Source organism: Natator depressus, chromosome 10 (assembly GCF_965152275.1).
Source record: "Natator depressus isolate rNatDep1 chromosome 10, rNatDep2.hap1, whole genome shotgun sequence".
In the NCBI taxonomy this organism is placed as follows: domain Eukaryota; kingdom Metazoa; phylum Chordata; order Testudines; family Cheloniidae; genus Natator; species Natator depressus.
In genome coordinates this window covers 32819036-32835745 of record NC_134243.1, presented here as the reverse complement: position 1 = coordinate 32835745, position 16710 = coordinate 32819036, and the positions used below count along the sequence as shown (strand labels likewise).

Genomic DNA, 16710 nt, shown 5'->3' with positions numbered 1-16710 from the left:
CAGAGTTCAGGGCAAATGGTCCCTCATGGAAGCTGTACTCCACATCAACCTTTTGGAGATAAGAGTCGTCAGAAATTCCTGTGCACACTTTCTCCCATTCATCAGGGATACTCTCACAAAAATCATGACAGACAACACAGCATGCATGTTTTACATAAATTGTCAGGGAGGCGCCAGGTCACCCTCTCTTTTGCACGGAAGCACTAAAACTCTGGAATTGGTACATTCCCCACAGTGTACTCATATCAGCCACTTACCTGCCAGGGGTACAAATTATGACAGCAGACAGTCTCAGACAAAATTTCTCACGCAAATACAAATGGGAAATTAACTCAACAGTGGTCCACAACATATTCAGTTGATGGGGAACCCCAGCAGTAGACCGGAACAAGAAATGTCCCTGCTACTGCTCCAGAGGCTCAATGGGGCAGAGAGTTGCTTTACGCCTTTTCTCTGTTCCCTTTGATATCGAAGGTCCTATTAAAGATAAGGCAGGAAAAAGTAAGTTATACTAATTTTCCTCATCTGGCTGAGACAAGTATAGTACCCATACCTGATGCAGCTAGCAATGTGTCCTCCAGTTCCTCTTCAGTCCATTCCTCACCTACTCTCCCAAAACAACAGATCTGTAACCCCAACTTACAGATCCTCTGGCTCCAGCCTTGGCTCCTTTGTGGTTCCAACACAGAGAGCTGCTTCTCCAAGGAGGTGAAGGACGTGATCCTACACAGTAGGAAATTGATGACTCGTCGCACTTACCTCCAAAAGTAGCAACAATTCCTAATTTGGTGCAATTCCAAACAAGATGCTCTGACATCTTCCTCCCTCCTTTTGATCCTAGACTATATACTAGATCTCAAAAGGGCTGGTCTCTCTCTTAGGGTATGCCTTCACTACCCGCCGGCTTGGCCCGGCTCGGTGGGTAGTGATCGATCTATCGGGGATCGATTTATCGCGTCTCGTCAAGACGCGATAAATCGATCCCCGAATCGACGCCTGTACTCCAGCTCGGCAGGAGACGCCAGTGGAGTCGACGGGGGAGACGCCACGGTCAACTCACTGCCGTAAGGATGGCCAGGTAACTCGAACTAAGGTACTTCGACTTCAGCTACGCGAATAATGTATCTTAGCTCGAAACACCACCCCTAACCCCTCCTGTGTAGCCCAGGCCGTAGCTAACTCCAAGTACATCTTGTGGCCATAACAACCTTCCACCAGCAGGTGGATGGATATTTGGTATTTGCCAATCCAACAACATGAAGATTCTTCAAGGGCATGGGAAACCTCTTCCCACACACCAGGCGCTCCACTCCAACTTGTGACCTCAGACTAGTTCTAAAGGCCCTAACTAGACCACCCTTTGAACTTACGGCCACTTGCTGTCTTCTGCACCTGTCCATAAAGACAGCATTTCAAGTGGCCTCAGCCACTATTCCCCTATTCTCGGCGTGACGAATAGGGGAAATAGTGGTGTTGATGGTGCACCCACCCTTCACTGTCTTCTTTAAAGTCAAAATCACTGAGGCTGCACCCAAAGTTCCTTGCCACGGTGGCCTGATCCTTCCACATAAACCAACTCATCCCCTTCCCCCACCTTTTTCCCCCTCAGACCGCACCGTGACAACAGGGAGGCAATACTACATATGCTTGACGTTAGGAGAGCCTTAGCATTTTATTTTGACAGGACGAAGGGCTTTAGGAACTCTCCTAAACTCTTCCTCTCCATTGCAGACCAATCTAAGAGCTCCTCAATATCAGCTCAAAGGCTTTCCAGATGGGTCTCGAATTGCATTAACTGTTGTCATGCCTGTAACCTGCTGCCTCCATCAGGAATTTGCACGCACTCCACATGATCCATCTCCACCTCTGTTGCATTTGTTTAAAGATATTTTCATCTCAGAAATCTGCAGGGCAGCAACGTGGGCCTCTGCTCATACTTTCACGGAACACTATGTAATTACTTCAGACTCAGCTTCTGATGCCAACTTCAGCTCGATGGCGTCATCAATAATAGACTCCATTCCAAAGCCCGAGCCCTCTTTGGAGGACACTGCTGTGAATTCACCTACAGTGGAGCACCCATAGGGACACTATTCAAAGAGGAAGTTATGCACCTTGTGCAGTAATGATGGTGCTTCAAGATGTGTGTTCCTATAGGTACTCCATGAACCATGCTCTTGCCCTCTACTTCAGAGTTTACAAAAAGGGGGCTCTGTTGTAGAGAAGGAACTGAGAGCGGTTTGCCCATACAGCGCTAGGTAGCCTCGTGGCAGAGCACAAGGGAGGGAGAGCATGTGTGCAGGCTGAATGGACACTGCTACCTAAAATCTTGAATCAGGGGCGCAGATACACCTACAGTAGAGCACTGATACAGGGACACACCTTGAAGAACCTGGATGGTGCAAAAAGAGGGGAGTGCAGAAGAGCACCTTTACCCTCTCCTCTGCTCCAAGTTGCACTGAACAGTCCTTGGTTGCTGTTGAAGATAAGCCCTGTTTTTATGCCTTTGCACTCAAACATAAATGTTAAGTTGCACTGAGGAGGACTTGGATCAAAAAATACCAACATGTTACTTAACAAGGGCCTGTGTAGACAGGCATGAAATGTACAAAAGCAATTGAAGGAAGTTTTGAAGGGCCTTGTCAGATTACAGACTGATAACACCATCACCATCTCAGAGGGAAATCTGGTTTGGTCTAATTGACAGCAAAGAGCTGGAACAGCACAAGGACAAAACCAAAAAATTATTTAAGGAAGCTATGGAATTAATGACTGATCCCATACACAGAGGTCATACATTGTTCTCAGACTAGGAAGAAGAGGCTGAAATGTGGCTGATAGAACATAACCCTGACTTTCCTTTCTCTCCTAGCATTTAAGAGTGAAGGGCTAGATTTCTGCCCTGAACATATGTTTGCAAAGGAGGTTGTATCATTGTTGCATTAAAATTTTGGAAGGAAAATGAAGGAATGCAGGACCGTTGAATTCAGAACATGGTCTATTTTGAAAAGACCTACACTTCTGTCTGACTCCCCTCAGCAGCACTAGAGTGTGTTTTTAATACATTCACATGGGCTTGGTCAAAATTTCAGTACAAGTTAGATGCTGAAAAAATGAATGAATTGATAAAATAATATTGGTATCTAAACTTGTTAGAAGACTGGAGACTTTATTATGTTTACTGAATTGCAAGCTTTTCCGTTTAGATAATGTTTGCCTTCGTGTTTGAATAAATTTCTTACAAAGAATATAAGTGTGTGTATTTCATTTCATAGAATTTTCACGAGTGCTTTTGGATTGTGGAAATCACAACTCGGGGAGGGGGTGTTTTGGGAGGTTTTTGACTTGGTGTTCATGTTTTAAAATAATTGTCAAGGGCATCTAGTTCCAAAGAGAGGCAACTTTTTTGCCTGGTCTTATAAATCTAATCATAGTCTGACCTGTAAATGGGCATAGAAAGTGCTTTAAAAAATATTATTGTTCATATGTAAATTGATCCCTCAGTGAGCTGTGAAAATCCATACTGATGGGTTTTAAAAGGAAATTATTGTCCCTGTGCTTGCCTCTACCATTTAATACACAGTCATTATGGTCTGATGTGTCACTGCAGCTGCCTGGCATATGCCCTTGTTAGGAAACGTCTATTGGAAAGAATTGTACATGCGCAGTAACAAATTTTCTGAATGAAGTATGTAGTAGTCTTAATTTTAAAGCCCCCAGAACACTCATCCTTGTCTGCACGTTGAGCCTCGGGGCGCACAGAGTTTCAGAGCTGTTCGAAGTGATAGAGCTCAAAAAAGCATCTGAAATCCCAAGGGCAAGGCAATTTTGTTAAACTCCTAAAATATTGGTGCTGTGTAAAGAACTGCTGGCAAGCTGTGAAAGGTGAAGTGTGCAAAGCTTTCACAAAAAGTTATAATGAAAATGCATAAAATCCCAAATCCTTAAATGTATATATGTATATTTAAATTACAAACACATTTATGTTACTGTAAATTGTTTGAAAATTGATTTGTTTTCCTTCCCTTGCCTGACAAGTTTTAAATTCATGCCTCCTGTTTCCCCTGGAAGACTTGATATGCCAACAGTAGTGTGGCTAATTTACATAATTTGGAACGAAGTCTCAACTCAACTCAACTCTTGACAGCAAAGGGCTTGAGTGAAACAATAGTAAATGGAACAGAGTTTTACGAAGTTTAACATCCTTCCAACATATTTATTGCAGGGGAGCCAGAGTGACAGCAAGAATGCTAAGAAAAAGAACAATAAAAAAACCAACAAGAATAAGAGCAGCATCAGTAGAGCTAACAAAAAGAAACCCAGCATGCCAAATGTGTCCAATGATCTGTCCCAGAAACTCTATGCCACCATGGAAAAGCATAAAGAGGTACAGTCAAAAATACTGTGGAAATAGGAGATAACATTTTTGTAAAATGAGGCTTGACAATAGTTAAGTCAAAACAGGAAGGAGCAATGCTTGTGATTGCAATAAGACTTTTATTTTTCTTTTACAATACATATTGAAGTAGGTTACCTTCAACTAAATTAATCAGATCATACCATATTTCTGGTATGGTATAGGCTTTGTTTCTCTATTTAAAAGCTTTTATTTCTAAAAGATGTTTTGGAGTTATTTTTATAACCCTAGTCATTTTTCCCATTTACTTGCAGGTCTTCTTTGTGATTCACTTACATGCTGGACCTGTAATAAACACCCTGCCTCCCATTGTGGACCCTGATCCATTACTTAGCTGTGATTTGATGGATGGGCGGGATGCCTTCCTTACCTTAGCAAGAGATAAGCACTGGGAGTTCTCCTCATTACGCCGATCCAAGTGGTCCACATTGTGCATGCTCGTAGAACTACATACTCAAGGGCAGGATCGTTTTGTCTATACGTGCAATGAGTGCAAGCACCATGTGGAAACAAGGTGGCACTGTACTGTCTGTGAGGTATGTGCATATGTGTCTGACTCATTCTTTTTTTCTCTTTCCACTCTTCTCCTTCTAAATGTGCCTCCTTCTCACCCATGTTAAATGTTGTCCTGAGAACTGCCCATAGGTCCAGAAACTAATTCTGAGCTAGGTTTCGGGATTGCCAACATGGGTTAATTGCCACAGCAGAGTAATTATTCATGCTGTGCACGACACAGAATGACCTAACCCCTGCTGTAGACGCAGCTAGAGTCGACAGAAGAATTCTTTTGTCAGTTGAGGTGTTGCCTCTCGAGTATTGCTGCAATGGAAAAACCCTTTCTGTCACTGTAATAAGTGTCCGTGCTATAGCTGCAGCCCTACGGTTGTGCCACTGTGGCCCCTGTAGCATACATATAGTTTCAGTTCTTTCAGGTAAAGTATATGCTTTAGCTTCCTCAATATGAAGGTTTGTTTTGGGGATAAAATTTTGATTTAGCGTAGTAACGAATTTTTAGTCTAACTGCTATAGGAGCAGCTAAATATACAGCAGTCAAGCAATCAGTTTCTGAATCTAAGGTAAATTTGGCTTACTGTTAAACTCTGACTCTGAGTTAGATTTAATTTGATATTAAAGGATCTAGGACCTTTAGGGTATGTCTACACTACGAAATTAGGTCGAATTTATAGAAGTCGGTTTTTTAGAAATCTGTTTTATATATTCGAGTGTGTGTGTCCCCACAGAAAATGCTCTAAGTGCATTAACTCGGCAGAGTGCTTCCACAGTACCGAGGCAAGCGTCAGCTTCCGGAGTGTTGCACTGTGGGTAGCTATCCCACAGTTCCCGCAGTCTCCGCTGCCCATTGGAATTCTGGGTTGAGATCCCAATGCCTGATGGGGCTAAAACATTGTCATGGGTGGTTCTGGGTACACGTAGTCAGGCACCCCTTCCCTCCCTCCCTCCGTGAAAGAAAGGACAGACAATCGTTTTGCGCCTTTTTTCCTGAGTTACCCATGCAGACGCCGTACCACGGCAAGCATGGAGCCCGCTCAGCTCACTGTCACCGTATGTCTCCTGGGTGCTGGCAGACGCGGTACTGCATTGCTACACAGCAGCGGCAACCCCTTGCCTTGTGGCAGCAGACAGTACAGTAGGACTGGCAGCCGTCATCGTCATGTCCGAGGCGCTCCTGGTCGCCTCTGTGAGGTCAATCAGGAGCGCCTGGGCAGACATGGGCTCAGGGACTAAATTTGGAGTGACTTGATGAGGTCATTCTCTTTAGTCCTGCAGTCAGTCCTATTGAACCATCTTATGGTGAGCAGGCAGGCGATACGGATTGCTAGCAGTCCTCTTGTACCATCTTCTGCCGAGCAGCCATGAGATGTGGATGGCATGCAGTCCTTCTGCACCGTCTCCTGCCAGCCAAAGATGTAAAAGATAGATGGAGTGTATCAAAACAAGAAATAGACCAGATTTGTTTTGTACTCATTTGCAAACCCCGCCCCCCGTCTAGGGGACTCATTCCTCTAGGTCACACTGCAGTCACTCACAGAGAAGGTGCAGCGAGATAAATCTAGCCATGTATCAATCAGAGGCCAGACCAACCTGCTTGTTCCAATAAGAACAATAACTTAGGTGCACCATTTCTTATTGGAACCCTCCATGAAGTCCTGTCTGAAATACTCCTTGATGTAAAGCCACCCCCTTTGTTGATTTTAACTCCCTGTAAGCCAACCCTGTAAGCCATGTCGTCAGTCGCCCCTCCCTGTGTCAGAGCAACGGCAGACAATCGTGCATCTGAGTTGAGAGTGCTGTCCAGAGCAGTCACAATGGAGCACTCTGGGATAGCTCCCGGAGGCCAATACTGTCGAATTGTGTCCACAGTACCCCAAATTCGACCCAGCAAGGCCGATTTAAGTGCTAATCCACTTGTCAGGGGTGGAGTAAGGAAATCGATTTTAAGAGTCCTTTAAGTCAAAATAAAGGGCTTCATCGTGTGGACGGGTGCAGGTTTACATCGATTTAACGCTGCTAAATTCGACCTAAAGTCCTAGTGTAGACCAGGGCTTAGACTCATTGTGCTAGTCTCTGAAGCTGGACTTCAGGAGACTGATCTAGTTAGTAATTAAGCAGAGGAGAGGAGCTAAGGCTTTTGGCTTTTGTTCTGGGTAGCTATCTCTACAGAGTAGGCAGCAGCTCTGGGCTTGCCTATCAGGGGAATTTTAGTTGTATAATTTTACTGCTACAGTTACACTGGTATTAATCCCCGGGGGACACTTTTATACCAGAGGTTAGCTTATGTTGACATGATATTGAACAGGATACTGGTCTAGATGAACCTCAGGCAATTCTTATGTTCCTTTGTGGAAATATTCATGAGTCCCCTGTACCAAGTTGGAACCTTTTAGACAGTAGGGGCTATGTGCATACTTCCTCACAGGTCCAAACAATCAGTTGGAAGATTATATAAGGTGCTACAAACTCAGCCCCCTCAGTTCCTGTTCAGCTGCTGCAGTGGCAAGTCTTAAAACCATTGGCTGTACTCTTTTTTTTTTTTTCCTTACCCTGCAATGCCTTCTCTTTTTCTCAAAAAGAAAAGGAGGACTTATGGCACCTTAGAGACTAACCAATTTATTTGAGCATAAGCTTTCGTGAGCTACAGCTCACTTCATCGGATGAAGTGAGCTGTAGCTAACGAAAGCTTATGCTCAAATAAATTGGTTAGTCTCTAAGGTGCCACAAGTCCTCCTTTTCTTTTTGCGAATACAGACTAACACGGCTGTTACTCTGAAACTTCTCTTTTTCTAGTTGTTTTAGGTTTTTACTACATTATTTTTAAAGTTACAGTTTAGACAATGTATTGTGAGTTCCACTGTTCTAAACTGTGCCTACCAGGCTGATAGAGTTGGTTGCAATCTGTGGAGACTTAAAAAAAGCAACTGGTTTTGTATTGGCTTTGGTTAGTTCTGTTCTCAGGCAGTGTTGTTAGACTGTTCTTCCCAAAGAAGTAGTCAAGGTTCAAGAGGAGCACCTCTTGGGTTTCAAAATACCCATTTCTGGAGTTCCTGTTGCTCAGCACTGACATATTAGAGAAGTTTTGGCTCCTGCAGTATTAATGGGTTTAATATCAGCTCTGTCTACTAGAAGGATATTCCTCTGTCATGTCCTATCCCAGTGAGGCAATTGTAATTGATGGGGTGGAAACTTACTGTCTCATAATAGCATCTGAAAAGGACAGAAGCAGGCAGGGCAATTAGTTGCTGGGGATATTATCTGAGTAGCTTCTAAAGAGGATACTTGCTCTTGAGTGACTTAACTGGAATATTTTCATAAATAGAACCATAGGATTAGAAGGGACTGCAAGGGTCATCTAGTCTAATCTGCTACCAAGATGCAGGATTTGTTACGTCTAAATATTGGGTGAGCCTAGCATCTCCTCTCTTGAGGTGGTCCAGTTCCTACAGGCATAGCCCTGGGTGTTGGGCCCTTCCAGAATGTGCCTTAGTTGACACTGAGTGGAGCAAGAACAATCCCACCCTGCAAAAAAAACCCACAGAACAGTAAAGCCTAGTTTCACATCAAGAATACATTGGCATAACCTCTTTAGCCCTTGTAGTGTCAAGAGCTTTATGCTGTATTAAGATGCTGAACTGAGTGGATTTTTCTTTATTTTTAGGACTACGACCTTTGCATTAACTGCTACAACACTAAGAGCCACGATCACAAGATGGTTAAATGGGGCCTGGGTCTGGATGATGAGAGCAACAGCCAAGGAGAGCAACAGTCAAAGAGCCCCCAGGAATCGCGTCGACTAAGCATCCAGCGCTGCATCCAGTCCCTGGTCCATGCCTGTCAGTGCCGCAACGCAAACTGCTCATTACCATCCTGCCAGAAAATGAAACGGGTTGTTCAGCATACCAAGGGCTGCAAGCGCAAGACAAACGGTGGCTGTCCTGTGTGTAAACAGCTAATTGCGCTTTGCTGCTACCATGCCAAACACTGCCAAGAGAACAAATGTCCTGTGCCATTCTGTCTCAATATTAAACACAAGCTTCGGCAGCAGCAGATTCAGCACCGCCTCCAACAAGCTCAGTTAATGCGCCGAAGGATGGCTACCATGAACACCCGAAATGTGCCTCAGCAAAGTTTGCCTTCTCCTACCTCAGCAACGCCTGGTACTCCCACGCAGCAGCCAAGTACGCCACAAACACCGCAGCCGCCTCCTCAACCCCAGCCCTCCCCTGTAAGTATGTCACCAGCTGGCTTCCCCAGTGCAACAAGGACTCAACCCCCTACTACTGTTCCAACAGGAAAACCTACAAACCAGGTGGCAGCACCTACACCTCCTGCCCAGCCTCCCCCAGCTGCCGTGGAAGCAGCTCGGCAGATTGAGAGAGAAGCTGCCCAGCAGCAGCAGCAACTCTACAGGGTCAACACCATAAACAATGGTTTACCTCCTGGCCGTCCAGGAATAGTAAACCCAGCAGTGGGTTCAGTGAACCAGATGCAGCAGGTTGGCATGAATGTACCCCGGCCCAACCCCGTAAGTGGTCCAGTAATGTCCAACATGCAACCTGGACAATGGCAATCGACTCCAATGCCACCGCAGCAAACAATGCAGCCGGGAATGCCGAGACCTGTTATGCCAATGCCGCCACAGCAAACTGTAGCTGGGCCAAGAATGCCAGGCGTGCAACAGCCACCACGCAGCATTGCACCGAATGCACTTCAGGACTTATTGCGGACCCTGAAATCACCCAGCTCTCCACAGCAGCAACAGCAGGTTCTTAATATCCTCAAATCCAACCCTCAGCTTATGGCAGCTTTTATAAAGCAGAGAACAGCCAAATATGCGGCAAACCAGCCTGGGATGCAGCCACAAGCAGGCATACAGCCTCAGCCTGGGATGCAGCAGCAAGGTATGCACACCCAGCCTAGCCTGCAGACCCTAAGTGCAATGCAAGCAGGAGGCCAGAGACAGAGTGTTCCTCCTCAGCAGCAGGGAATCGGTGGCATGAATCCCCAGGGGCAAGCGATAAACATTATGAACCCTGGACACAGTCCTGGCATGGCAAACATGAGTCCACAGTATAGAGAGATATTGAGGCGGCAATTACTGCAGCAGCAGCAGCAGCAGCAACAAGGAGGTGCTGGCATGGCAGGAGGGATGGCAGGGCATAATCAGTTTCAGCAGCCTCAAGGACCTGGAGGTTATCCTCAAGCCATGCAACAGCAACGAATGCAGCAGCATATATCAATACCGGGGGGGTCCATGGGACAGATGGCTCAGATGGGCCAGCTGAATCAGATGGGCCAACCTGGCATGGGGACAGATGGCACCTCCAACATTCAGCAAGCACTGCAGCAAAGGATTCTGCAACAGCAACAGATAAAACAGCAGCTAGGGTCCCCAGGCCAGCCTAATCCCATGAGCCCCCAGCAACATATGCTCTCAGGACAACCACAGGCATCTCATCTCCCCGGCCAGCAGATTGCCACATCCCTCAGCAGCCAGGTGCGATCTCCAGCACCTGTTCAATCTCCCCGGCCCCAATCCCAACCACCACATTCCAGCCCATCACCAAGGATACAGCCCCAACCGTCACCTCATCATGTCTCTCCCCAGACTGGTTCCCCCCACCCGGGACTTGCAGTTACTATGGCTAGCTCCATGGATCAGGGACACTTGGGCAACCCAGAACAGAGTGCAATGCTTCCACAGTTAAACACCCCTAACAGGAGTGCATTGTCTAACGAATTGTCTTTGGTTGGTGATACAACAGGAGACACACTAGAAAAATTTGTGGAGGGTTTGTAGCATTATGGGAGCATCACTTTTTTTCCTTTCATGTTCTTGGACGTTTTGTACTGAGAATTCAGACATCTAGGTTGTTTTGAATCCTAGATGGAACTGCTACTTCCTACACATGGAAGAATGAATTGCTGTTTAAAAAAACAATACAAAGAATATATTTTTTTGTTAAAGCCAGGCGGTTAAAATATCTGGTCTCTCTTTTGTGGGTTTTTTGTTTTTGTTTTTTTTGGGGTTTTTATTTTTTTTGTTCCTGTTGACTCATACCTTTTTTTAATGGGAAAACAAGTTCATTATATTCATATTTTTATTTGTATTTTCAAGACTTTAAACATTTGTGTTTAAAAGAGAAGAAAAATAATATTCAGAAACTGTTTCCTGAAAAATGCAACATTATAATGTATCCCGATAACTTTGACATGTTGCGGGAAGATTTTTTTCTATAGTGAACTCTGCAGGCATTTGAAGTATTACCCCTGGAAAAAATAGGAATTGACTCTTGCACACACAAACATTGGCTAATGCCAAAATCCTTGTCTTGCAGATGTAGAAATTGTTGCTTTGTTTCTCTGATAAAACTGGTTTTAGATGGAAAAAAATAGGGATGATCACTCTTAGACCATGCTGATTTCAGTAGAGAAGAAGCATTCTTTTCTTTCATTCTTTCTTCTATGTGAAACTTGAAATGAGGAAAGCAATTCTAGTGTAAATCATGCAAGCTCTATAATTACTATAAATAAGAAAATCCACGAAGATTCAATCACTGTATAGAATGGTAAAAAAACAAAAAAAACCTCATTTCTTACTTATATATCATATTGTTAAATAAACTGTGTGCAACAGACAAAAAGGGTGGTCCTTCTTGAATTCATGTACATGGTATTAACACTTAGTGTTTGGGGTTTTTTGTTATGAAAATGCTGTTTTCAACATTGTATTTGGACTATGCATGTCTTTTTTCCATTGTATATAAAGTATTGCTTAAAATTGATATAAATTACTGAAGTTTTTAACATGTATTCTGTTCTTTAAAATCCATGTAAGAATGTTTAAGGTTTTTATTTATTTATATATTTTTTGGATCATGTTCTTTGTAAGACATGGCTATGAATATTCACTCATTACACAGAAGCAGCCAGTGGCATTGATAGGCAAGGCAGGATAAAAGGAGTACTGTCAGTAGCATGTCTGTTTTACCACACCCTTTATCAATTGTTTCCTTTTTGGGGAAGGGGAGAGGAAGATAATCTGTTTCCCATAGATTTAATACTTACAGGCATTCATCCCAAAGGGTTAACTGGAATAAATTATTAATAGCCGTTGCTTTTTTAAAATGCATTGAATTTAGAGAAGGATCACCATTGGGGGAGAGAGAGAGAGAGTACTGAGTTAATTCTAGGCTAATTTATTTAGTCTATAGCAAAATATGAACATAATATAAACCTATTGACTTTAACACTATTTTTCTGCTGTTAACTCCAAGTCTAGATTTGAGGGTTTTCTGTGGAATAAAAATAACTAATCATGTACGTGTTCCCTCTAATATCCTGTTGTCATGCCCTGATGTTCATGGGCACACTCCACCACCCAATAAATTACTTTGTTTCTGAATTTAAAACTGAGGAAACTCTCCAGGTTTAGGATATGAAAGTTAAATCCACTGTTAGCCTAGGATTACAACACCTTACATTTTAGTCATGTGGCTTATGTGAACTTCAAAGGGGATTTGCAGCAAATCCAGAAGAATACCCCCTAACCCATGGTCTGATGTTGCTCTGGTTGGGAGCACCTGGCTTGCTTGGCTTTTTACATGAAGTTAGCACTTCCTCCAGTATTACATTTTTTTTTTTTATTGGGACAGTGTTTTAAGGAAAAAAAGCAAATGTATTAACTTCTGGAAGTGGAAGAACTTTTTGCCCCATACTGTGAAAATAGTAGTGCACCACAGCACTGCTTAATCTTTTTTAAACTGTAGAGGGTCTCTGCTTAACGTCTTCTGCAAATCTAAACTATTGTACCAACATCACCATCTTTGGACTCACCTTCCCGTGCAACTGTCTTCAGCAATCAAGATGTCAAAATTCTGGGCTGGGGTGAGGTCACTGAACACTAACCCAGAGCTTGTCCAAAGGAAATTGTAAAAAGGATGGAAAGCCCTGATGCTGTGTCTCATGCTGTATACATAAAAGGAGAAAAATACTATATTTGTGATCAAAAAGAGGAAACTTGAAATGTGCTGGTGTTTCTAATAAAAGCTGGTAAAACTGCTTGGATTGAAGGATGGTTCCAATTGGCTAGTGCCCATTAGGATCAGCTGAGTCTGAACTAAGGTTTAGCTGACTACTGAGTTCCGCTAGTGTGTGTGTATATACATATATAAATTTTTATTTAAAAAATTCATTAGCACTATTTCTAAAGCTGTATAAGCGAAACCCTGAGGGAGATGGGGCTGCTTTCATCTTACCGTTCAGCTGGCTTCCAGCTGTGGAAAGTGTGCAAGAAAGTCCTGATAGAAAACAGAAACGTAATTAAGTTCTGATATCCCTGTCGAGAGAGTGCTGCTAATACTGTACGTATGGGGGTGGGGGGTGGGAGGGAGAGTCTAGAATGCGCAGTGTCACTATTCTTGAGCTCATGTGCTTTGCAACCATGCTGAATGCGGTGGCACATAATTTCTCTGTCATGTTCAAATAAATTCAGAAATTAGATGTGCTTCTTAGTGTTTCTTAGAGAGAGACTTCGGAGTGCTTTAGATAAAAGGGTGAATTTTACGGGTGTGGGAACAGGTGCTGTCCCACTTTGACAGTGGCAGAGCTAGGAATAGATCCTAGATCATAAGGTACCAGCTGCTTTGCTATACACTATTCACTTGAGAGAGCTTTGATTGCAAGTGAATAAGAGAGTCAGTATAGGCTTCCTCGAGCTTATTTTGACATGAAGTTCAGCATAAATTTAGTTCTGGAATGTTTTTCAGTTTTGTCAAGCCCTGGATTTGAATATGCTGCAGAGTTTTGTGCTGGCAATAAACAATTGCATTGTAGAAGCCTTGAGAAATCTAGGGCATGGGAGGCAGGTTTGAGTCTTTTGGCACTGAGATGGTTAGGTCTTTTAGCTCCAAATTAGCTCCAAAGAAGGGATGTATCTTTCTTCCCTGTCACAGACAGGAATTGCTTAATTATTTTTGAGGGAAAGGGGCCTTTAATTCTGAATTGCCTCTTGCAACAACTTGGTCCACTTGCCTCCCTCTCTCCACCATGCCATCTATCAAGGATGGATAGTCACATGTGCTGTGTGTTTCAGCTAAAGTAAGCAGAGAAATAGCAATGTTAACAGTTAAGATGTCATCATTCTGATTGAGTCAACATCCGAGATGAATGAGAGCATCTCTCATCCCTTGCAAAGATATTGTTTCAAACTGTTTACAGATTCAAGATAGCTCTGCGCTAGTTCATGTTCACTTTGTTTTGGAAGGTTTTCTTGGCAATCTGAAGGGCTAGAAATGTTCTTTTAATGGGAGCTGCAACTGATTCTGCACCATAGGTTCCTGTGTGTGGTCTGATGCAGCCCTGCAGCATACAATCCATCCTCTGGTAGGAAGTAAGGAAGTTCTAATTTAGTAGTGAGATTCAATTCTGCCTTCCCCTTCCCTGAAATGTACTAATAGCAATGTTAGTTTGAGGGCAGTACACTCAAATGATCAAACTGGAGCTGTAGTACCAAAATCAAGATAGTATAAAATACACAGAGCTGAAAACAGCCACTGGAGTGGAGGGCTGTACTCTGTCTGATGTGACTTGTGTACATTATATTCATGATCATGTGCTAGAGATAATCAAGATGGATATGATAAGGGAAGGTACTTGAGGGGAAAAAAAATCTGTACGTGATAGAAAACAAGAACTTGGAATGCAGTGCTGTAGAATCATAGCTCATAGATACCGTTCTGGGATGGTTTAGAGATGAAGCAGGTAGTGATGACTACAGTAGCTTGCCCAGGCATTTCTATTCTAAAAGGAAATCTTCAGTTTCTTTTTAACTTTCCCGAGTTTTCACCTTGCTTGAAATTTTTGATGCACTTGCTTTCCATTAGGAATCCCTTTATTTTTCTGCAAGCTTTACCCAGAACTCTTGAGCCATTCCCAAACATTGGCAGTCTGGAAACAAGTAGTTCTACAAACGTTTTGCAATTGCTCTCTGAATCGCTGATGAATGCTTGAAATCTGGCCGAGCTGCGGTCCTTAGGCCACGCACATGCTTTCCGTGGGCTTGGTAAAGAGTTGGTTTTGATTTACCCGAGTTATAAGTGTTTAAAAATGTGCACAGTCACTGCTTTCGTCCAACAGAGTGTATGACCAGTCACTGCTCCATTGACCCTGTCCACGCAGTGTGTGTAAATTGAGTGGACATTTCTGCTATGCAGACGTCTCCGTAGTCCATTCACATTACACCCATGTACATAAGAAAGTTAAGGAGGTCAGGTTTAATGCATACAGGCTTATGCACTGTAATCTGTGAAACTGCATATTTGATAAGTTATCTGCTGAAGAGTCCTTTCCACATAGTATAGAATGAATGTCTGAAATGGTGCAAAGGCCTAGACCTCCTTTATTTCATGGACTGTGTATCTGGTGCTTTACAGCTGTATATGATGGCAATTTTCTTAACAAAGGCTAGGAAATCCCTTATAAAAATCATTATAGTCAAAGAATATAAAGGTTGCAAAGTGAAGGAGGCAGAAGTTAAGAAATTCCAAATTTATTTCCCATTAAGTCTGCCCCTTGTGCACGTGAATAATGTCATCTTTTCCTCTTACAATCCTTTCTTCGTTCTGTGTGCAAGTTAGTATTCAGTGAGGCAACTGTTCAATATTTATCTTTATTCATATTGTTAATTCAGTGACTTTATGGTTCATCCACCACACACCTTCCACACTCAGCCCTGAATGGGCTTTTTTTGTTTTTCCCTTCAGAGGCTTTTCTATAATGCTCTGCATTGTTGTGTATCAGGCCCCTAAAGCTATTAATGATTTATCCTCACTGTCAGGTCAGGAATTAAGTGACTTGCCCAGTGCCATGAAGGGAAAAATCTGGTTGAGGTCACAGTAGAAACCACTGTTTCATGAACCTCAGTCCAGTGGATGAAGCACAAGACAAGCCTCATTCAATAAACACCAGCTTCTGGAAGTGAGTGAGGCATTGGTGCTCTGGATCTGACCCTTTTCACTACACAACCCTGGCTGATAGACACAGCAAGTGACAGACAAGGGCACCTGCAGAAAAAACTGTAATTAAACACAATCTCCAGCATGTGCTCAAAGGAGCAGGGCTAAGGTTTCATGGGCACCATCAATGTTGGGGTTTCCTAACCTTTGCTTGCTTCACTTTACAATTCTGTTCTTTAAATGGGGGATGAGGTTAATGGAATATAGAAAGTTTCACATAAAAGTAGGGAAGTTGTGGTGCTGCTCTGTATGGGCTTGGTGCCTGTGCGATGGAAACAGCTCCTGTCCCTGTAGAATAAGCATATTTAAAATTTCAAAAAAGGACATTAAACAGAGTCACAGGGTCTGACACGGAGAGGGACCCGCTTAATATGCAGTCTGGAAAGGTGATGCAAGTGGCAGGCTGGGACAGAAGATCTCATGGTGTGAAGTTATTCAAGTTAGATGCAAGTGACAAAGCATGGAAAGAATGAAGAGATGCCCACACAAGCCTTAACAGTGAGACCAGCAAACTAGCTGGGAAGGAATGGGAGGTACTTCTCATGGGCCGGGCTCACCAGTTAATCTGGGGGGGTGGTAATGAAAAATAACCCTTGTCCTGCCGAGCAAAGGAAGGCCACTCTGTGACCCAAGGCCTACCCACCCCTCTTGCAGCGTCAATGCCCTGGATTGTTTAGAAGTTTCATTATGTTATGGTTTTGGCCTTTGTTCCACAAAAAGCGCTGTACTTTGCTTTACAGAAGTTACCACCCTGTCTAGGGG

General features: G+C 43.4%; 1 protein-coding gene across 2 annotated transcripts in view; it reads left to right on the top strand.

Annotated features, from left to right (window-relative positions):
- CREBBP (CREB binding lysine acetyltransferase) overlaps positions 1-13160 on the top strand; it is a 177942-nt gene extending 164782 nt beyond the window's left edge. Inside the window, exons 29-31 of one of the 2 annotated variants that reach the window (XM_074965683.1) lie at positions 4226-4387; positions 4672-4953; positions 8592-13160. In XM_074965683.1, the coding sequence (XP_074821784.1) occupies positions 4226-4387; positions 4672-4953; positions 8592-10733 (2586 nt within the window). In that variant the 3' untranslated portion in view covers positions 10734-13160. The remainder of the gene's footprint in view (positions 1-4225; positions 4388-4671; positions 4954-8591) is intronic. The other variant, XM_074965684.1, reaches the window with a different exon arrangement.
- Positions 13161-16710: the final 3550 nt, after the last annotated feature.